Here is a 23440-nt window from a genome sequence, read left to right as displayed (position 1 = left end):
TCACTCGTACTGAAGGTTCCGGGAGTGCTGGAGTGTTCTTTTCTGGAGCAGAGGAAGGACTCTGGCTCTTGGTTCTTTGATGAGAAAGGCTGAACATGATTGTGCTTTCTCTCTGTCCTGACTGGGCAGGATTGTCTTTTAGGGTAGGAGATCTGGACTGGAGTCTTCTTAGACTTCAAGATCTCTACCTTTTCTCTCTACTGCTTTCTTTTTCTTCTTTATCTCTCTTTTCTTTGTCTTGCTTTTTTCATCGGTGGCAATTTTTCTTCAATCTGTCTGTTTCCTTTCTTCTTTCTTCAGGTCTAGGAAAGTGAAAGGGATTCCAGCGATATTTTCTTGTGGAGGGGCCACAGTTCTCCCATAAATTCTGTAGAATTTTTTTTTCATTCAAAACGCCAGTTTGGTTGATTCGCATCATTTTAGAGCCTGGATTCTCCAAAAACAGCCAAGAGAATTGGGCCAGAGCCACACTGGGTCACTCTGTTGTGACCTAATAAGGTGATGGTACTACACTTCAGATGCAAAGAATAATTTCCATCTTGGTTCAGCCCTTCACTTCCAGTTGGTTGACTAAACTCAGTCATAACATTCTCTTTATTTTTTAAAAAATAAATTTATTTTTGGCTGCGTTGGGTTTTCATTGTTGCGGCTAGCGGGGGCTACTGTTTGTTGCAGTGCGTGGGCTTCTCATTGCGGTGGCTTCTCTTGTTGCGGAGCATGGGCTCTAGGCGTGTGGGCTTCAGTAGTTGCAGCGCATGTACTCAGTAGTGGTGCGTGGGCTTTAGAGGGCAGGCTCAGTAGTTGTGGTGCGTGGGCTTAGTTGCTGCAGCATGTGGGATCTTCCTGGACCAGGGCTCGAACCCATGTCCCCTGCATTGGCAGGTGGATTCTTAACCACTGCACCACCAAGGAAGTCCCATAACATTCTCTTTAAACCCAAGGATTTCTGTAACTCATTTTGTTATCCAAGGCTTTTGAACCTCAAAATTTATTTTTCCCATGTCTGCCTTATTTTTCTAAGCATTCTGCACATTTCAGCTACTTCAGTAGTTTGTTGTTGAACCAATGATCTTATCCTGCACTTGTTCTGTGGAAGAATCCAGGAGTCATATTGCTCTGAGAACACTCCCTATCCCAAGGTGCATGGGAGATTATGTATATATATATGTATATATATATATATATATATATATATATATACACACTCACACACACACACATACATATATATATTTAATACATTTTAAGTGGTTTGAAGCCACCTGTATTATAATTATATTATAAAATTATATGTTAATTTATACATTATATAAATATATGTTACATATATATTTTATGTAATATTATTTTTTATTTTATTATTTTTAAAAATCTACTAATATTTTATTGGGTCATTCAATCTCAGGACATCAAGAATGTAGAAGAAAGGGAAATGAGACAGCAAAAGATGGAAAACAAATACAAAGGTATGAATTACTAAGCTGGCCATTTCTTTAAAAAAAAAAGATTGGTTTCTTGTCATCAGTGACTTGCCCAGACGTCTCCATAGAATCATCCTGCCTTAGAAGAGTCTATCAGGTAAAGGAAGGGAAAGAAATATATTTGCCAGTTTCATATCTCTCATTGGTCAAAGCTTATCCTAGCACGTTGATCCTTGCCCAGTGCCTCCAGTCAGCTGCTGGGGAAGCGCAAAAGCTCAGTGCTTCACCTGAGTCTGGAAGTGGTGTAAGTGGCGAGAGCCTCTGTGGGTGTAGGCAGTATTGCTTTAGCACAAGAGATGCTACTTTGCTACTACAGCAGCGAGCCAGAGGACCAGAGAGCAAATGGAACTGAGCAAATAGTTAGGTATCCTAGAGAAGAATTAGAGCCTTGGTTCTCCAACCTGTAAAAGATTAGAGTCATCTGAAGAATTTTGGAAGCTATCTGATAATCCAGTGTTCAAATTATCTATTTCTGCATTAAAAAAATTACTCCAGGGCATTCCCTGGACGTCTGGTGGTTAGGACTCTGTGCTCTCACTGCGGAGGGCTCCAGTTTGATCCCTGGTTGGGAAACGAAGATCCCACAGCCCATGCAGAGCAGCCTTCCCTCCCAAAAAATTACTCTAACACATGGCTTAAAAACCACTTAAAATATTTTATTAAATACATTAATATACTATCACAAATGAATATAATTATATAATATTACATTTTGTATATTAATATGTAAATTTAAATATAATTAATATATGGTTTCTATTTATTTAATATACATTTAAGTGGTTTCTAAGGAACATAATATTAATATATTAATAAATATATTTATTTCATATATAATTTACGTATATATACTTACTATATATTTTATAATTTCTGTCATTAATCCTTCTGTAACCCATAAATTGTTTTTTAGAAGTATTTTAGAGTTTCCAAACTGAAAGCCTTTTCTAGTTTTTAAAAAAAATTAATGTCTAACTTAATTGCATTAAGTGATCAGAGAATGTTAACTGTATAATATTAATGCTTTGAAGTCTGTTGAGGCTAGCTTTATGGCTGAGTGCTGTGGTTTCTTTTTATAATGTTCCTAAGATAATATATATTCTCCAATTGTTATATATATATTTATATAAATTTATTTCTATAATATAATATATAAAATATATTTATATACATATTAGAAAAAATATATTTTCTAATAGACATATGTTACCTAATTATAATTGTGCTGTTCAAATCTTCTATCCCTCCATGTATACACAAATGTATCAAAGACACTTACAGGACTTTTCATAGCTGCTTTATTCACAATAGCAAATGTGGCAGTCAACAAGCTGACCTGCTTAGATCTCCTTTAAAGACAGGCTCTGCTGTGAGGAGTGCAGTCAATTGACACAGCAGTGTGCAGGGGCCTGTTAGTACTGGCTTTAAAGACCTGACTGTAAAAATTTCAGGGTATTTGCAAACTGTTTGTTAAACACAGCCATTATTAAAAATTAAGTTTTGCTAAATTGTAATTAAATAAATTATATTCAAAACAAAGATAATTTCTCAAAACTCTTCACTTCCTCTTCTGTTACTACATTTTACTTATACTTAGGCTCTCAAGATTATTTGCATCTACTCTATCTGTATGGTGGGAAAACTATATAATGGTGTCTTATTGGGCATCATTCCCCAAGTTCATGTTCAGTGATGTCACACTGGTTACTTGAAATTGGCCTTGGCGAGGGTACTGACATCATGGAAATCAGCGAGTGCTACAGGTTGGCTTTTAAACTTAGAACAATGAGGAAAATGCTAATAATACAGAAAAAACTTAGTGTGTGGTGTCTGTAGCTGTCACATTGTGAACAGCACAAAAATTTAAGGAAAATTCTTTTAGTATTAGAAAAGTATTTATCTATTCTAGCAAAAAAGTTACTCACACATTGGCAGACAAGTGAAATTCTGACATACATGTTGGTTGTTTCACTTTCATCTTAGTCATTAATATAAACAAAAATATCAACCAGCATTCATGCTGGAACTACATTCACCAGTTGCAACCATAGGTTGGCTATAGATATGAGTTCAGCAAAAACCAATGAAAGTACTCTGGGAGAATCAATTGTGAGGGATTTACAGTAAAGAGTATGTTTTATTTATAAGTTGTGTGCTACAATTCTTTATATTACTAAAATTTATAAGTACAATCACATACACACACACTTTCTCCCAGAGAGCCAGTCATCAAACATTTACCAGCATAACACTGGCCAACAGCCAGCAACCACAGCACTTCAGGGTTTTCTCACAGTGTTCCATTTGAGAACTTGCTCTTCAGAGGGAGTGCTAGCCAATGATTCAGATGGCAGGGCTGGTAGGGTCTGGCCATGTCTCCTCTATGAGCAATCTTTGTGCTGGAGTTCTCTTTTTACCTGGCTGAGACTTTCTCAGACCTTCACTGTAGTTTCAACCTTCACCTACACAATTATTCTCCTTTCCCTCTCTTTTCTAAGGTGTCAGAATATATCTTGTCCTGAAAACATTCCTACTCCCGTCCCTTTATCTTTCACAGGAACTTCCCCCAATAACTCTCTTTCACTTCTAACTCCTTCCTGGTATCATCTTCCTGAAGGACCCAAACTGACAGCTGAAAAAATGGAAACAATAAATGAGTGAATAAACTTAAGAAAGTGATAAAGACAATGTTAATGGCACGGATTAAATTTAAGAGTATGCCTTGACTGTAACTGTTACATTATGAATAGCACAAAATAATGAGGAAAATTCTTCCGGTATTGGAAAACTATTATCTCAGCAAAGAATACTATTCAGCAATTAAAAAGGAACAGACTACTCATATATACAACATGGATGAATCCCCAAAAGACAGTATGCTGATCAAAAGAAGTTAAGAGCAAAAGGAGTACATACAGTATGATTCCATTTATATGAAGTTCTATAACAGTCAAGGGAATGTGGAATGGGGAACAGACTGGGAAGGGGCACAAGGGATTTTTCCGGGATGACTGAAATGTTCTATCTCTTAATATGATTTCATGAGTGTACGCATTTGTCAAAACGCATCCAGCAATATATTTTTTTGTACACTTAAAAAAAATATCTGTTTATTTATTTGGCTGTGCTGGGTGCGGCACACGGGCTCTTCCTTGTGGCATGTGGGATCTTCAGTTGTGGCATGTGAATTCTTAGTTGCAGCATGTGGGATCTAGTTCCTTGACTAGGGATCAAACTGGGCCCCCTGCATTAGAAGCACAGTCTTAGCCACTGAACGTCCAGGGAGGTTTCCCAACTATACATTTAAGATCTATTCATTGCACTGTGTATGTTACATCTCAATACAAAAATAATTCTTCCTATGATGATGTAAGATTTGTCGTTTTCTTCTTGTAGATCTGTCCATTTCTGCTGTATATATTTTGAGGCTATATTATTAGATATCTGCAAATTTATGTATATATAACTGAATGACTGCTGTACATCTGAAACTAACACAACATTGTGAATCAACTATATTTCAATTAAAACAATTTTAAAAATATATCTGCAAATTTAGAATACTGCTGATGAGTGGAAGCTTTTCTGCTCTTCTATAAACACATACAATGTGTCCTCCACACTCATTCCTTCTATCGTATTCTAGCCTAATCTTCCATTTGCAGTGCTTCAGCACGTAGACCTGTCTTGCTGGTTTTGGGTCGGACTTAAAACGAATCCCAAGAGGGGGACGTGCAGCCACAGAACTAGCTGCATGCAAATGACTGGAAGTCCCTTCTCTGGTCACTTGGGGCATCCATACCTCATGGGCTTCCAACTCTGGCTTCTGCTCAGAATCCAGCCAGCATCTGTTCCAGTGGTCGAAGCAAATGCTCAGTCAAAACAAAGAGCAGCCTGAAGAAGGTGAGGGAATAGGGGATTTTGCAAGTTCTCACACTCCAGACCAGCGAACAAGAAAGACTTGGTATAAAGGGCTCAGATCTCAGAGAAGGGTTCTAGACAGAGCACGCTGCATACTCTACTTTTGTGGTGGCGGTGGCAGGTTGTAGGGCAGGGAGCGGGAGGAAGCTGAAGAAAGGGAGGGGAAGGTTGCTGCAGCCTCAGCCTCAGGAGATAGGGGCTTTAGGTATCAGGTGCCTGGACTGCACCACGCCTGCTATTTTAAAGCTAGGCCTCTCTTCCAGGCGCGTGGTGTAGGGGGAAGGCGTCATTTGAAGCACCGACATCCCAGGTGGGAGATGTTGATGGGGGTGAGATGGAGATGACACTTGTCTGTGGCTACTGCTGGGCGCTCTCGCCCTCCGACCCCCACCACTATAAAGCTGAGCAAACCAAGGAGCAAACACGCGGTCCATACACTTGCACTTTCACTCACTGGTGGGTGGACCAGCCTCCACCCAACTCTGGGCTTTTATTGGTCAGCCGAGAAGGGATAGCTAGCAGCCTCCTCCGGATTGGTCGATTTCTGCTAGCTCTCAAGTCAATCAGAGTAGAAGGTACTGGACTCCCATTCTCTGGCTTCCGGGGGAGCCATGTTGGGTAGCGGCATGCAAACCTTCCAGTCCTGAGGCCGCAACGTGATAACATCCCCAGCTGCCGTCTCCCCCTAACAGGTTATTTCAATGAATAAAAATGCGCTTTTTCACTCACAAAACGTGTCGTTTCATTAGTATAATGTGAGAAGCCTGCGTTTAGGCAGTGAAGCGCGAAGGAGGGGAAGAGGTGCCATATTCTGCCCACCAGCCCTCTAAACCAGTAAAGATTCAATACTGATTCCCGCTATCCAGGAGGCCCCCACTTCGGGCCTCCCGCAGCGGGCGCCGGTTTTGAGTGACTTTTGGCCCCTAGCGGCACCTGTAGCGTCCCTAGTTACCGGACCCCTAGTAACCACCTCCCCAAGCAAGGAGCCATCGGGCGCCTACGGCCGCGCCGGCTTCCACGCCCCGGGCCAGCGCGGGCGCTCAGGCCTCGGTGGCGTGGTGATGGCCGCCTCGCACCGAGCAGCGAAGCTGGCGGCCAGCAGTCTCCAAACCCCGGTCAATCCCAGCACCGGAGCGCGGGTCACCCATTACGAACGCAAAGACCCCGTAGAGTCCGTGTCGGCGGCGGCAGCGGCCTTGGAGGAGACGGAAGAGGAGGAGGAAGAGGCAGCGGGGCTGGCGCGGGCGCCGGTAATGCAGGGGCGGGAAGTGGGCTGGGGCTAGGCCCCGGGGGGTGCAGCTGGAGGCTGGTTGGCGACCTCGCTGGTGAGGCGAGGGCTGGGAAACGCGCGCCCTGTCCAGATCCCTCCCTACCGGTGAGCCTGGCCCACCACGTTCTCTGTGCTCCCACGGAAAATACTCAAAACCAAGGCGTTGAAAAGTCTTTTAACTTTAACTAAAGAGATTGTTGTAAAAATTTCTTGGAGAGCATTTACGTTAGTCTGTTTCCAGAGAGTGAAAAGTACAGGACTTTACTCCTTATGCCCCAGCATCTGTTGGGAGTAGATATTTGCTTTTCTTTTTCTTTTCAACTTGAGGAAAACTGTTCTATCCATAGAGGATAACCCATAAAACGCAAGTGAATCAGCTGTGCTGTCAGGTGTGTTTTGTTGTCATCTTGATGTCTTGGTTATTAGTGCATTTTAATACAGAACATGAGAGATGATGTTTAAAACCAGCAAGAGTTCGCTGGGTAAATCAGACAAATATAGTTAAGCCTCCAGAGAAACAAATTACCGAGGTTCCAATGTTTCCACTCGGCTCTTAAGGGTGGGGTGAGACAGCTTTTTCACTGATCAATTTTCAGTGTCAAATGTGTTGTGACCACCTGTCTACCAGGTAGAGAGTCAAGTCTGCCATCGGCTCTATTCACTTAAAAGATGGGAACCTTGAATTTTAACTAGCAATCTGCAGACATAAACCTCCTTAACCCCAAAGATTCTTAATACCATTTGTCCAAAGCTTCTCAGATTCAAATCATTGTGGTCTAGGGCTAATAGAAATTACTGGATATTTTGGAATTCTAATCTCTTTAATCTACACTAAAACTGTTAATGAGAAAATCTGTAGCAACACCTTTTATGGGCAGTATTTTACCAACAGATAAACTACTTGAGGTTATCCAGAGTAAGGCAGATTGAGACCCTGAACATGAACCAGGGTCAGTGACCTAGGACCAGATTCATTCATGGTAAAGCTTCCCCTCAACACAAATTTCAGGAGCCAACGAAGGAGGCAAACTGATGTTGGAAAAAGATTTGAATGGAGAAAAAGGATTTGGAGTCCTGGGCTAGGATCTGTTCATTTGCTAGTTGATATTCAGAAGTAACTTCCTTCAATCTCAGTTTCCTTATCTGTAAAAGAACTATAATAACTGTCTCTCTTTCTTGTCTCACTGGGCTATTATGATAACCAAATGAGAGAGTATGTTATAGCTAAAGGACAGTTTGTATAAATTAGTAATAATAATAGCAACTGCCAGTGGGACTGTTATTTGAACAACTCTCGCAAAGATTAAGTTCTACTTTGGCTTGCTGTGGTGGAGGAAGCAGTCAGTTCTGTAATCACAGGTATACTTCCAGAGTGTCCTGGTAAACTGCAGATCTGTATGAGAAACGTCACCTTAGGAGAGGTTAGTTTAATGAGCTAATTTCCAAGGGGCATGGTCCTACTAAAAAAAAAAAAAAAAAAAAAGGAAGCTAAGTTTGGAGTTTGACACTGTCTTGAGACCACTGTACTTGAAGGATCCAAAAGCAAATCTGGGTAAGCTGCCACTGTAGAAGGCCTGATGGTCAGAGGACATGGGGTTGGCAGACAAAGCACTGAAAAGCCAAGGAGAGTGCAGGAGCCAAGCTTTGCCTTCTTCACAGTTTGGCTTGGTCTCCACCTTGGGTTTTTTATTTTTCTATTTATTTGTTTTATTTATTTATTTATTTTGGCTGCATTGGGTCTTTGTTGCAGTGTGCGGGCTTCTCGTGGTGTCTTCTCTTGTTGCAGAGCACAGGCTCTAGATGCGCGGGTTTCAGTAGTTGCGGCACATGGGCTCAGTAGTTGTGGCGCACGGGCTTAGTTGCTCTGCAGCATGTGGGATCTTCCCGGACCAGGGCTCGAACCCGTGTCCCCTGCATTGGGAGCACAGAGTCTTAACCACTGCACCACCAGGGAAGTCCCTCCACCTTGGTTTTTTAAAGGTTAGTTTGTCTCAACTTCGTCATCTATAAGATGGAGTAAACTCAGCTTACCAGAATCACCACACAAAATTGATTAGAGAACCAACTGTCACAGTAGGCCCCTTTAAGTCCTTTGGTTTGCCAAAGCAACCCCCGCCCCACCGCTGGCTCCATGCACACCCCTTGCAGGACTCTGTGCCCATATAGGGCACTAAGGCATATTTCTTGAATCTAGCCTCAGTTGGAGATAACAGTTCATAGACCTTTATGGGGTTGATGATGACATGGGTAAAGCACTATTCTATAATTCACAGTTAAAATTTCACTGACTTTCCTAATGGGATGGCCTTCTATTTTTCAACAAATATTGAGCATTTATTAAGTGCAAGTCACAGACTATTCAGTAGTGAATGAAGCAGACATAGCTCATGTCGTCACAGTGCTTCCATTCTGATGGGGAAGTTAGACAATAAAAAATGAACAGTCAAATGATTATAAGACAGGAAATGTTGGGAAAGAAATGAACAGGTTACTATAATTAAAAAAAGAAATAGGAAGGAACCTATTTCAGTGAGTTAACATTTAAGCCAATGCCTGATTGATGAGAAAGAGCAGCCATTTGAAGAGTGGGGGAGGGAAAAGCATTCCAGGCAAAGCGAGTGGCATATGCAGAGGCCCAAAGATAGGAAGAGAGAGAGTTTTGTGTGATTAAGGATCTGAAAGAAAGCCAATGGGACTGGAGAAGAGAGATGGGGAGAGGAGAGGGGATGAGGTTGGAGACGTAAGGAGGGTCTTGTAGACCAAGGTAAGGAGTTTAGTGTTTATTGCAGGTGCAGTGAGAGGTCCTTGAAGACTTTTAAGAGATCTGACATGTTCCTATTTACATTTTAAAACGATGACTCTGATGGCTTTGTGGAGAATGATTGGAGGGTTTGACAAAGAAAGGAGACTGGGTAGGAGGCTTTTGCAGTAATTCAGGTGCCAGAAGTGGTGGCTTGGACCTAGAGCCCAGGGGAGATGGCAAGAAATGGACAGATTGCATAGGACTTAGATTAGATTGGATGTGAAGGCCAAGGAAGAAGTCAAGAATGCTCATTCCCACGTTTCTGGTTTGACCAGCTGCACAGAAGATAACGTCATTTACTGAATTGTGGGTAACTTGGGGAGGAATAGATTCAGGGGCTGGGTGGGAATCAAGGTTTCAGTTTTGAACATGGTAAATTTGAGATACCTGTGAAACTACCAAGTGGAAAGATGTAGGAAGCAGTTGGGCCTATGAAACTGTAGTCCTGTTGGGTGTGGGATGGAGAATCTCCATCTGGGAGTTTTCAGCATTTTTGAAGCACTGGATTAAGTCACTTAAGGGGAGACTTCAGAGAAGGAAGAGAAGGGGCCTAGTATAGAACTCTTAAAACCCTTGACATTTAACAGGTAGAGAAAAAGGGGGCAAAAGAGATTAAGACCAGCTACAGTGGTAGAAGAATTATTGCAGGGGTGTGGAAGTTTCCAATTCATTGGTTTCAAGGGAAAGGGGCAAATGCTAAGGGAAAGGGGCAAATGCTGCTAAGAGAAGGACATTTCATCCCCGAAGCAGGAGGGAAGGAGCAAAGGGGCACAAAGGCAGGCAGTTTTGTAGATGGGAAGATGAGGGAACTTCCCTCTGACGGTTTTTTTTTTTTACTGAAGAAATAAAGGAATTATCATGGGCAGTTGGGAGTCGGGGTGGGAGCAGGTAGAAGAGCAAGGGACAGGTAGGCAGGATCTCTGGGGCAGTGTGAGAGCTACTTCCAGAAGGAGCACGGGAGGTACCAGGCAGACCAAGTAGCCATGAGAAATTGTTCATTTTTAAATTTAGTATTAATATTCACAAAACATTCTTTTTCTTTTTTTTTAAGTTACATTTTAATTATAGAAGTAATACATGAACACATTCTCCTTTTAAAATTTCAAATGTTATATCGTGCTTGCTTCGGCAGCACATATACTAAAATTGGAACGATACAGAGAAGATTAGCACGGCTCCTGCGCAAGGATGACACGCAAATTAGTGAAGTGTTCCATATTTTTATAAAGATGTTAAAAAAAAAGTTATAAATAAGGCTTAGGCCCTTTTAACACTTCTCCCCTCAAAAAGAAAATCTGGTTCCCCCCTCCCTCCTCATCAGTAGCCACTGTTTTGAAACTGATATATATTCTGGGCTTTTTCCTGTCTCCTGTGTACATAATATTTTAATATATGGTAGCATTTTATAGATACATATTGTTCTGCCACTTGCTTTTTTTCTCTTATGTACATTTAGATCTGCCTCATTCCTTACAAATCCCTTTAATGCAAAAAACTTTTAAAATAAAAATTCCATAATTGTAGATGATAGTAGATCGACTATAACACAAATAATTATGAGTACTGATTACTAATGAAGCAACATGTGTTGGAAGGAGACATCATCTAACTGGGTCAAGCCAATCTAGGGAAGATTATCCTGTAATCTAGTGGCTGCATGTACAACAACATTCCACAGAAAGCTCAACAATTAAAGGGAAAGGGTGCTATTTTAGGCTCTTGGAAAATAATGTCCTTGGCCTAGATTATTTGAACTACTAAATGTTTCCTTCTGTGTGGAGACAATTTAAGATGAAATTAGAGTTGGAAGTTGCTTACTAACCATTTATCTGTTTTGGGTAAAACACTGTGATATCAGTTTATCCGAAAAGTTCAGGCTAGTGTTACCAGTATTAAGCTGAAATGGAATGGATACTGTGCAAAAGTCAGTGCGTAAGTATAATTATCATTTGCCGCATCTCTTCAGAAGCTACTCATCCTTCTATATCTTTTTCAAACAGTTTTTCCAGGTTCAAATAAACTTCATCCTTTCTGTGAAAATGATTGTTATAAGGCCTTGCTTTAAGGAATGTTCTAAAAGAATGAATGGAGAGCACGTGGATGCTTTTGCCTAAAAACGAGTCTTTGGAATATCCACTCTGTTTCAATGGTAGTTTTTGGAAAATAAGCCCTTTCCTTAATACTCAGTAGGATATCACTCTTAAGCAGCCAATATTTCTTTGATTCAGTCTTTATGAGGGAATACCTGTCCTCTTCCCTTGGGAGAAACTTAATATTGTTTTAGCTGGACATTCGCTCCTCCAACAAATACTTATTGAGCATCTGCCATTGGCCAGGCACTTTTCTAGGCACTGGGGACACAACTGAACGTAGCACACAAACGCTTGCTTTTGTGATGCTCACTTTTTGGTGGGGGCAGACATCCAGTACACAAATCAGCAGAGATATCAGTTGGTGGTGAGTACTTATGAGAGAAAGCAGCAAAGGGAGGCTGACAGTGAGTCAGGGGAGAGGCTGTAATTTCAAACAGGGTAGTCAATGAAGGCCTTGCTGAGAAGATGACATTTTGAGTGAAGGTCTGAAGGAGTGAGCAGGTGGGCTGTTCAGATATCTGGAGGCAGGGAGAGGGAACAGTAAGCCCTTGAAGTGATCTTGCTGATTCTGTGAGCTTCGGAAAAACTGCAAACTGGAATCCGCCGCTTCTGCTAGTACGAGCTCCTGCCGCCAGGATGGACGAGGAACCCTGCTGGGGCGGTACAAGCGGATTAGCAGATGGAGAACTAACAGGAAGGAATAAGTCCCTGCTTCTTCCTCCAGCCTTGCAGTCTCCCTGTAGCCCCACTGTTAGCAGAGTCTAGCGGGAAGCAGCTGGCAAAGTGGAAATGTGGTTTGCAGAGTCCCAAGCCCAGCATCACATAGCACGGCTTTGGAGCTGAGACACCAGTTTAACACTTGGCTCACATACTTTATGTATCGTAAAGCTGAAGTTCAAAAGGCTAGGGCCCACGTCACATGGCTAAGAAGTGCAGAACCTAGGCATGAATGAGAATGCTGACACCACGTCTGTAATCTTTTCCCCACGCCACGAGAACGCTCCAAACTGAAAAGTTACTTAACTTTCATCAAACCCTTTCAGCGTTGAAGGGTTGTAAAGGGGCTGAAACCAGGTGACGCGTGCGTGGTCAGGAGCCAGTGGTAGACAAGAAACAGAAACCACCGCCTGCTTGCCCTAACTTCCCTTTCCAGGCTTGCTTCCCAAAATTGCTTTATGCATTTTTACTTTCCTTTTAGCCTGCAGCTGTGTGCACGTTGCTTTCCACCACGCACCACCGCCCCCATCCCCAACACTTTTGCTAACGTCATTTCCTTTGGAGTGCCTCTTCCCTCTTTCCCCATATATAATACTTTCCATGATCCTCCAGATTCTTCCATTCGTTGACTCAGCCCAAATATCACCTCCTCTAGGAAGCCTCCCCTTATCTTCCAAACTCAAACCAAACCAAAGCTCCCTTCTTTTTTTTTTTTTTTTTGGTACGCGGGCCTCTCACTGTTGTGGCCTCTCCCGTTGCGGAGCACAGGCTCCGGATGCCCAGGCTCAGCAGCCATGGCTCACGGGCCCAGCTGCTCCGCGGCATGTGGTATCTTCCCGGACCGGGGCACAAACCCGTGTCCCCTGCATAGGCAGGCGGACTCTTAACCACTGCACCACCAGGGAAGCCCAAAGCTCCCTTTTTTAAAATACCCTTATCACTTTGTTGCTGAACTCAAGTTTGTGTGCCCAATGCACAGTGAAGCCAAACAAACCAAAATAGTGGAGTTTGGAGCAGAGAAAGGTTTATTGCAGCCCCAAGCAAGGAGAATAGGCGGCTTGTGCTCAAAAAGCCCAAACTCCCCTGATGGGGATGAGGTTTTATAGGCAGAATTAGGGGGGCGGGCTGCAGGGTGTGTAACCTTTCTCTGATTGGTTGATGGGGAGGTAACAGGGTGGTGTTCCAGGAATCTCAGTCATCAGCCTTCTGGTTCCAGCCAGTCTGGGGCCATGTGCTTAGGCTTAGCCTAAAGTTACCATCCTCCACCTGGGTGGGGGTCTTAGTTCCTGTAGAAGAACTCAGAGATTCGTATCAGATTGTTATGTATATCCCTTGAGAAGGAACCAGGACCCTCCGCTTTCCTCCACTACTGTTTCTTGACTGTTTTTCCTTTGTTTCTGCATTCCCTCACTCCTCGAATTAGTAACTGTTTGAATCTGCCCTTTGAAATGGGGACACAGAAAGACTTCTGTGCTGAGGAGGACCCCACAGGGTTCTGCTCAGTTTCAACTAGATCTTTGTATCTCTCATGACCACTGTCCATTTCATGTTAGTCCTCCTGTCACTGCTTATTTAGATGCTGGTGTTTGCCAACATTTCCATCCTCAGGTTCTTGCCTCTCATTGCCCACAGGCAGCCTTATCAACACCCAAGGATGCACCTGCACTTCTGTGTGCATTGCTGGCTCCCATATCTCCATCTCCAGCCCAGCCTTCTTACCAGGTCTCCAGACCTATTTTCCCCCGTTTCCTATACATTTGGCTGCCCTACTATCCTCTCACACTTAGTGTGTCTAAAACAGAGATTAGTTTCCTTTCCCTAAAATACTCTTCCTCCCTGCATTCCCTATATTAATGAATGGAAGCCCCGTCATCTACCTAGACATACAGCACTCCAAACAGAAACCTTTTCAATTTCTTGCCCACAGTCCAGGCTATTATCAAGTTGATGATTCAGCTTCTTAAATCTCCCAAGGTAGCCTCCTTTCTTGTGTTCCTGGTGCTGTTCCCTAATTCTGCCCTTAATACCTCTAACTCGGACCCTTGCGGTAGCCCATGAACTGCCGCCAACCTTGCTTCCCTTCACTCCACCTCACTTGCTACCAGAGAGTCCTTCTGAGTGTTACTGACCATGTCTCTCCTCTGCTCACATCCTTTAAGGCTCCTGTTGCCTGTGGCTTGGCCCCCTGGACTCTTGGTACTCTTGGTTGGGCTTTTTGTTTTTTTAATATTTATTTATTTTTGGTTGTGTCAGGTCTTTGTTGCAGCACTCAGGATCTTTCGTTGCAGTGCACAGGCTCTTCGTTGTGGCACGTGGGCTTCTCTCTAGTTGTAGTGCAGCACAGGCTCAGTAGTTGTGGCACGTGGGCTCACTAGTTGTGGTGCCCAGGCTTAGTTGCCCCATGGCATGTGGGATCTTAGTTCGACCAGGGATCGAACCCACATCCCCTGCATTGGAAGGCAGATTCTCAACCACTGGACCACCAAGGAGGTCCCTTGGTTGGGGCTCTTGACATGCCTGTTTCACCTTGCTTCCCATCCTCCTGTGCTCCATATGCCCTATTCCCCACCCCCACTCTGACTATATACCTCTCTCCGAGCACAGCATGCCTGTTCCTTCCTCTTGTGGCTAAAAACCCTCCTGCCCTTGGGAGGAGTGTGGTGTGTCTTTGGAGCCTAATAGACTTGGGATTGGATCCCAGCTCTACTTACTAGCTGTGTGACTGTAGGCAGGTCACCTAACTCCCCTGAGCCTCAGTTTCCTCACCGAGGACAGAGTACCTGCCAGTTGCATCATCATGAAGTAACATGATGAATGTTCTAGCACTGTGCCTCAGTTTCTCTGTTTTTCACTGTTTCCCTGCTCTGGCAAACTTTGTCCTTATCCAGCCTTATGTCTCCCGTCTGGCTCACCTCTGCAAATTTTGTCTCTTCTTTCCCCCAGTCAGAATTAGGTATTCCTTCTGTGAGCTCTCATGGTCTCTGATATTGTAACATACATGGTCACTCATCTGTCTACCTGCTCAGCTGGGAGCAACTCGTGGGCAGGAATCAGGAGTTCTGTCTCATCCAGAGTCTGCTATCAATTATTTATCTACATGTCCTGTCCTAAACTAGCTGGAAGCTTCTCGAAGGTGGAGTTTTCATCTGATTTGTCTCTTTCAGCAGCTAGCTGAGTGCTGGGTGTCTCTAAATATTGGATGAATGACAAAATTAACAAAGCACTTGTTCCCACAGCTAAGAAGGTAATGGTAAAGAACACATACAGGAACAGCCAAAGATATCAGAAAATTCTCTTAATTGAGTTGTATGACTCATAAAGCAATTCTCCAATTTATTTGGCAATAAATTTCTGCACACTGTTTCTACTGAAGGAAACTTGTTTTCCTTCGTTTTCTCTAAGTTATCCCAAGTGGTAAAACACTGGCCTCCTGTACACTGTTTTTAGCCCATTAAAATATTATATCTATAAATATTATATACAACTGACTCTTCTGAATTTTCCTGTTGGGAGACAGTACTCAGATTTATTTTCTAGAGTCTTATCAGATTGGATCTCTAATTTTCCATTGGCAAATATGCTTTTTCCATTTTGAGTCTATTTCAGGCACTAAGCTAAATTTAACGCCATGGTCAGCAGCCTTTTATGCATAGTATCATAAATAATTTCAGTTGTTTCTCACCTGAGAAAATATAAAATTTTTTTATTTGTGGAGAATATGGGGTTTTACCTCTTTAGCTGCCTCAGTTAAAAGAACTTTGAAAGGTATGCGAAAGGAATGAGGGGAAAAGATCAGTCATGGCCTTCTAGGCATGTATATAGAATACCCACCCTATGTGTTCTTGTTCTGTTGTCACCCCACAGTCCCCGTCACCGTGGGAGCTACTGCTCTTGGTGCCCACGGGAGCGGCTATTCCGGAAGTCCCTCCCACCTCCTCCCAGGCCCTCCTACTCCCTCCTGAGGTACCCGCCCTCCCCACCCCGCCTCCCGTACCGTACCCCTGCGGACATCCTGGAGGGCTTTTCCCTGGCTCCTTGATGAGCCCCTGAGAACCTTGTTCCTTCCATTCTTGCATTCCCCTGACTTTTCTGTTCCCCGCTCTTCTCTCCATTGGAACACCCACCCTGGGGGCCCACAGTGCAGAGCCCAGCTGTGGGCTACGGTTGCTTGGTTTGCAGCCCGAGGAACTATGTTCTTCATCTCAGGTAAACCTACACTCAGAAGGAGGGGTTTTTTTTTTTTTTTTTTTAACACATTTATTGGAGTATAATTGCTTTACAATGGTGTGTCAGTTTCTGCTTTATAACAAACTGAATCAGTTATACATATACATATGTTCCCATATCTCTTCCCTCTTGCGTCTCCCTCCCTCCCACCCTCCCTATCCCACCACTCTAGGTGGTCACATAGCGCCAAGCTGATCTCCCTGTGCTATGCGGCTGCTTCCCACTAGCTATCTATTTTACGTTTGGTAGTGTATATATGTCCATGCCACTCTCTCACTTTGTCCCAGCTTACCCTTCCCCCTCCCCATATCCTCAAGTCCATTCTCTAGTAGGTCTGTGTCTTTATTGCCGTCTTGCCCCTAGGTTCTTCATGACCTTTTTTTTTTTCTTAGATTCCATATATATGTGTTAGCATACAGTATTTGTTTTTCTCTTTCTGACTTACTTCACTCTGTATGACAGTCTCTAGGTCCATCCACCTCACTACAAATAACTGAATTTCGTTTCTTTTTATGGCTGAGTAATATTCCATTGTATATATGTGCCACATCTTCTTTATCCATTCATCTGTTGATGGACACTTAGGTTGCTTCCATGTCCTGGCTATTGTAAATAGAGCTGCAATGAACATTTTGGTACATGACTCTTTTTGAATTATGGTTTTCTCAGGGTATATGCCCAGTAGTGGGATTGCTGGGTTGTATGGTAGCTCTATTTTTAGTTTTTGTTTTGTTTTGTTTTGTTTTGCGGTACGTGGGCCTCTCACTGTTATGGCCTCTCCCATTGCGGAGCACAGGCTCTGGACGCGCAGGCTCAGTGGCCATGGCTCATGGGCCTAGCCGCTCCGCGGCATGTGGGATCTTGCCAGACCGGGGCACGAACCCATGTCCCCTGCATCGGCAGGCGGACTCTCAACCACTGCGCCACCAGGGAAGCCCTCTATCTTTAGTTTTTTAAGGAAACTCCATACTGTTCTCCATAGTGGCTGTATCAATTTACATTCCCACCAACAGTGCAAGAGGGTTCCCTTTTCTCCACACCTTCTCCAGCATTTATTATTTGTAGATTTTTTGATGATGGCCATTCTGACCGGTGTGAGATGATATCTCATTGTAGTTTTGATTTGCATTTCTCTAATGATTAATGATGTTGAGCATCCTTTCATGTGTTTGTTGTCAATCTGTATATCTTCTTTGGAGAAATGTCTATTTAGGTCTTCTGCCCATTTTTGGATTGAGTTGTTTGTTTTTTTGATATTTAGCTGCATGGGCTGCTTGTAAATTTTGGAGAGTCTTTGTCAGTTGCTTCATTTGCAAATGTTTTCTCCCATTCTGAGGGTTGTCTTTGTTTTTTTTTTTGTTTTTTTTTTTTTGTTTTTTTTTTGCGGTACGTGGGCCTCTCACTGTTGTGGCCTCTCCCATTGTGGAGCACAGGCTCTGGACGCGCAGGCTCAGCAGCCATGGCTCACGGGCCCACTGCTCCGTGGCATGTGGGATCCTCCCGGACCTGGGCACGAACCCACGTCCCCTGCATCGGCAGGCGGACTCTCAACGACTGCGCCACCAGGGAAGCCCCTGAGGGTTGTCTTTTTGTCTTGTTTATGGTTTCCTTTGCTGTGCAAAAGCTTTTAAGTTTCATTAGGTCCCATTTGTTTATTTTTGTTTTTATTTCCATTTCTCTAGGAAGTGGATCAAAAAGAATCTTGCTGTGATTTATGTCATAGAGTGTTCTGCCTATGTTTTCCTCTGAGAGTTTGATAGTGTCTGGCCTTACATTTAGGTCTTTAATCCATTTTGAGTTTATTTTTGTGTATGGTGTTAGGGAGTGTTCTAATTTCATACTTTTATATGTACTTGTCCAGTTTTCCCAGCACCACTTATTGAAGAGGCTGTCTTTTCTCCACTGTATATTCTTGCCTCCTTTATCAAAGATAAGGTGAACATATGTGCATGGGTTTATCTCTGGGCTTTGTATCCTGTTGCACTGACCTATATTTCTGTTTTTGTGCCAGTACCATACTGTCTTGATTACTGTAGCCTTGTAGTATAGTCTGAAGACAGGGAGTCTGATTCCTCCAGCTCCATTTTTCTTTCTCAAGATTGCTTTGGCTATTCGGGGTCTTTTGTGTTTCCACACAAATTGTGTAATTTTTTGTTCTAGTTCTGTGAAAAATGCCAGTGGTAGTTTGATAGGGATTGCATTGAATCTGTAGATTGCTTTGGGTAGTAGAGTCATTTTCACAATGTTGATTCTTCCAATCCAAGAACATGGTATATCTCTCCATCTATTTGTATCATCTTTAATTTCTTTCATCAGTGTCTTATAATTTTCTGCATACAGGTCTTTTGTCTCCTTAGGTAGGTTTATTCCTAGATATTTTATTCTTTTTGTTGCAGTGGTAAATGGGAGTGTTTCCTTAATTTCACTTTCAGATATTTCATCATCAGTGTATAGGAATGCTAGAGATTTCTGTGCATTAATTTTGTATCCTGCTACTTTACCAAATTCATTGATTAGCTCTAGTAGTTTTCTGGTAGCTTTTCTAGGATTCTCTATATATAGTATCATGTCATCTGCAAACAGTGACAGCTTTACTTCTTCTTTTCTGATTTGGATTCCTTTTATTTCTTTTTCTTCTCTGATTGCTGTGGCTAAAACTTCCAAAACTATGTTGAATAATAGTGGTGAGAGTGGGCAACCGTGTCTTGTTTGTTCCTGATCTTAGTGGATATGGTTTCAGTTTTTCACCACTGAGGACGATGTTGGCTGTGGGTTTGTCATATATGGCCTTTATTATGTTGAGGAAAGTTCCCTCTATGCCTACTTTCTGCAGGGTTTTTATCATAAATGGGTGTTGAATTTTGTCAAAGCTTTTTCTGCATCTATTGAGATGATCATATGGTTTTTCTCCTTCAATTTGTTAATATGGTATATCACATTGACTGATTTACGTCTATTGAAGAATCCTTGCATTCCTGGACTAAACCCCACTTGATCATGGTATATGATCCTTTTAATGTGCTGTTGTATTCTGTTTGCTAGTATTTTGTTGAGGATTTTTGCATCTATGTTCATAAGCGATATTGGCCTGTAGTTTTCTTTCTTTGTGACATCTTTGTCTGGTTTTGGTATCAGGGTGATGGTGGCCTCGTAGAATGAGTTTGGGAGTGTTCCTCCCTCTGCTGTATTTTGGAAGAGTTTGAGAAGGATAGGTGTTAGCTCTTCTCTAAATGTTTGATTGAATTCGCCTGTGAATCCATCTGGTCCTAGGCTTTTGTTTGTTGGAAGATTTTTAATCACAGTTTCAATTTCAGTGCTTGTGATTGGACTGTTCATATTTTCTATTTCTTCCTGATTCAGTCTTGGAAGTTTATACGTTTCTAAGAATTTGTCCATTTCTTCTAGGTTGTCCATTTTATTGGCATAGCGTTGCTTGTAGTAATCTCTCATGATCCTTTGTATTTCTGCAGTGTCAGTTGTTATTTCTCCTTTTTCATTTCTAATTCTATTGATTTGAGTCTTCGTTTCTCTTGATGAGTCTGGCTAATGGTTTATCAATTTTGTTTATCTTCTCAAAGAACCAGCTTTTAGTTTTATTGATCTTTGCTATCATTTCCTTCATTTCTTTTTATTTCTGATCTGATCTTTATGATATCTTTTCTTCTGCTAACTTTGGGGTTTTTTTGTTCTTCTTTCTCTAATTGCTTTAGGTGTAAGGTTTGGTTGTTTATTTGAGTTGTTTCTTGTTTCTTAAGGTAGGATTGTATTGCTATAAACTTCCCTCTTAGAACTGCTTTTGCTGCATCCCAAAGGTTTGGGGTTGTCGTGTTTTCATTGTCATTTGCTTCTAGGTATTTTTTGATTTCCTCTTTGATTTCTTCAGTGATCTCTTGGTTATTAAGTAGTGTATTGTTTAGCCTCCATGTGTTTGTATTTTTTGCAGATTTCTTCCTGTAATTGATATCTAGCCTCATAGCGTTGTGGTCGGAAAAGATACTTGATATGATTTCAGTTTTCTTAAATTTACCAAGGCTTGATTTGTGACCCAAGATATGACCTATCCTGGAGAATGTTGCATGAGCACTTGAGAAGAATGTGTATTCTGTTGTTTTTGGATGGAATATCCTATAAATATCAATTAAGTTCATCTTGTTTAATGTATCATTTAAAGCTTGTGTTTCCTTATTTATTTTCATTTTGGATGATCTGTCCATTGGTGAAAGTGGGGTGTTAAAGTCCCCTACTATGATTGTGTTACTGTTGATTTCCCCTTTTATGGCCGTTAGTATTTGCCTTATGTATTGAGGTGCTCCTATGTTGGGTGCATAAATATTTACAATTGTTATATCTTCTTCTTGGATCAATCCCTTCATCATTATGTAGTGTCCTTCTTTGTCTCTTGTAATAGTCTTTGTTTTAAAGTCTATTTTGTCAGATATGAGAATTGCCACTCCAGGTTTCTTTTGATTTCAATTTGCATGGAATATCTTTTTCCATCCCCTCACTTTCAGTCTGTATGTGTCCCTAGGTCTGAAGTGGGTCTCTTGTAGACAGCATATATATGGGTCTTGTTTTTGTATCCATTCAGCCAGTCTGTGTCTTTTGGTTGGAAAATTTAATCCATTTACATTTAAGGTAATTATCGATATGCATGTTCCTATTACCATTTTCTTAATTGTTTTGGGTTTGTTATTGTAGGTGTTTTCCTTCTCTTGTGTTTCCTTCCTAGAGAAGTTCCTTTAGCATTTGTTGTAAAGCTGGTTTGGTGGTGCTGAATTCTCTTAGCTTTTGCTTGTCTGTAAAGGTTTTAATTTCTCCATCAAATCTAAATGAGGGGGCTTCCCTGGTGGCACAGTGGTTGGGAGTCCACCTGCCGATGCAGGGGACATGGGTTCATGCCCCAGTCCGGGAGGATCCCACATGCCACGGAGCAGCTGGGCCTGTGAGTCATGGCCACTGAGCCTGCGCGTCTGGAGCCTGTGCTCCGCAATGGGAGAGGCCATAGCAGTGAGAGGCCTGTGTACCGCAAAAAAAAAAAAAAAAAAGTTTGAAATCTGAATGAGATCCTTGCTGGATAGAATAATCTTGGGTGTAGGTTTTTCTCCTTCATCACTTTATATATGTCGTGCCACTCCCTTCTGGCTTGCAGAGTTTCTGCTGAAAGATCAGCTGTTAACCTTATGGGGATTCCCTTGTGTGTTATTTGTTGTTTTTCCTTGCTGCTTTTAATATTTTTTCTTTGTATTTAATTTTTGATAGTTTGATATGTGTCTTGGCGTGTTTATCCTGTATGGGACTCTCTGTGCCTCCTGGACTTGATTAACTATTTCATTTCCCATATTAGGGAAATTTTCAACTATAATCTCTTCAAATATTTTCTCATTCCCTTTCTTTTTCTCTTTTTCTTCTGAGACCCCTATAATTCGAATATTGGTGCATTTAATGTTGTCCCAGAGGTCTCTAAGACTGTCTTCAATTATTTTCATTCTTTTTTCTTCATTCTGCTCTGCAGTAGTTATTTCCACTATTTTATCTTCCAGGTCACTTATCCGTTCTTCTGCCTCAGTTATTCTGCTATCGATCCCATCTAGAGAATTTTTAATTTCATTTATTGTGGTTTTCATCACTGTTTGTTTGCTCTTTAGTTCTTCTAGGTCCTTGTTAAACATATCTTGTAATTTCTCTATTCTATATCCAAGATTTTGGATCATCTTTACTATCATTATTCTGAATTCTTTTTTAGGTAGACTGCCTATTTCCTCTTCATTTGTTAGGTCTGGTGGGTTTTTGCCTTGCTCCTTCATCTGCTGTGTATTTTTCTGTCTTCTCATTTTGCTTACCTTACTGTGTTTGGGGTCTCCTTCTCGCAGGCTGCAGGTTTGTAGTTCGTGTTGTTTTTGGTGTCTGTCCCCAGTGGCTAAGGTTGGTTCAGTGGGTTGTGTAGGCTTTCTGGTGGAGGGGACTAGTGCCTGTGTTCTGGTGGATGAGGCTGGATCTTGTCTTTCTGGTGGGCAGGTCCACGTCTGGTGGTGTGTTTTGGGGTGTCTGTAGCCTTATTTTGATTTTAGGCAGCCTCTCTGCTAATGGATGGGGTTGTGTTCCTGTCTTGCTAGTTGTTTGGCAGTGGGTGTCCAGCATTGTAGCTTGCTGGTCGTTGAGTGAAGCTGGGTCTTGGTGTTGAGATGGAGATCTCTGGGAGATTTTTGCCATTTGATATTACGTGGAACTGGGAGGTATCTTGTGGACCAGTGTCCTGAACTTGGCTCTCCCACCTCAGAGGCACAGCCCTCATGCCTGGCTGGAGGACCAAGAGCCTTCCATCCATACGGCTCAGAATAAAAGGGAGAAAAAGTAGAAAGAAAGAGAGAAAGAAGATAAAATAAAATAAAGTTATTAAAATAATTATTAAGAAAAAATTTTTTAAAAGTAATTTTAAAAAAACACAAAAAATGGACAGACGGAACCCTAGGACAAATGGTAAAAGTAAAGCTATAAAGACAAAATCACACACAGAAGCATACACATACACACTCACAAAAAGAGAAAAAGGTTAAAAAATATATATATCTTTGCTCCCAAAGGCCACCTCCTAATTTGGGATGATTCGTTGTCTATTCAGGTATTCCACAGATGCAGGGTACATCAAGTTGATTGTGGAGATTTAATCCGCTGCTCCTGAGGCTGCTGGGAGAGATTTCCCTTTCTTTTCTTTGTTCGCACAGCTCCCGGGGTTCAGCTTTGGATTTGGCCCCGCCTCTGCGTGTAGGTCGTCTCAGGGCGTCTGTTCTTCGCTCAGACAGGACAGGGTTAAAGAAGCAGCTGCTTTGGGGGCTCTGGCTCACTCAGGCCGGGGGGAGGGAGGGGTACGGAGTGCAGGGCGAGCCTGCGGCGGCAGAGGCCAGCGTGACGTTGCACCAGCGCGAGGCGC

General features: G+C 42.2%; 1 protein-coding gene across 2 annotated transcripts in view; it reads left to right on the top strand.

Moving 5' to 3' along the window:
• Positions 1 to 6409: 6409 nt before the first annotated feature.
• The window catches only part of FAM161A (FAM161 centrosomal protein A), a 31468-nt gene continuing 14437 nt past the window's right edge, over positions 6410 to 23440 (top strand). For both annotated transcript variants that reach the window (XM_082851387.1, XM_082851386.1), the window contains exon 1: positions 6410 to 6652. In XM_082851387.1, the coding sequence (XP_082707513.1) occupies positions 6464 to 6652 (189 nt within the window). In that variant the 5' untranslated portion in view covers positions 6410 to 6463. The remainder of the gene's footprint in view (positions 6653 to 23440) is intronic.

The sequence above is a fragment of the Leucopleurus acutus genome, assembly GCF_964270905.1.
Source record: "Leucopleurus acutus genome assembly, chromosome: 12".
Lineage (NCBI taxonomy): Eukaryota > Metazoa > Chordata > Mammalia > Artiodactyla > Delphinidae > Leucopleurus > Leucopleurus acutus.
Note: the sequence above shows the minus strand (reverse complement) of the source record. Positions and strands in the feature narration are given on the sequence as shown.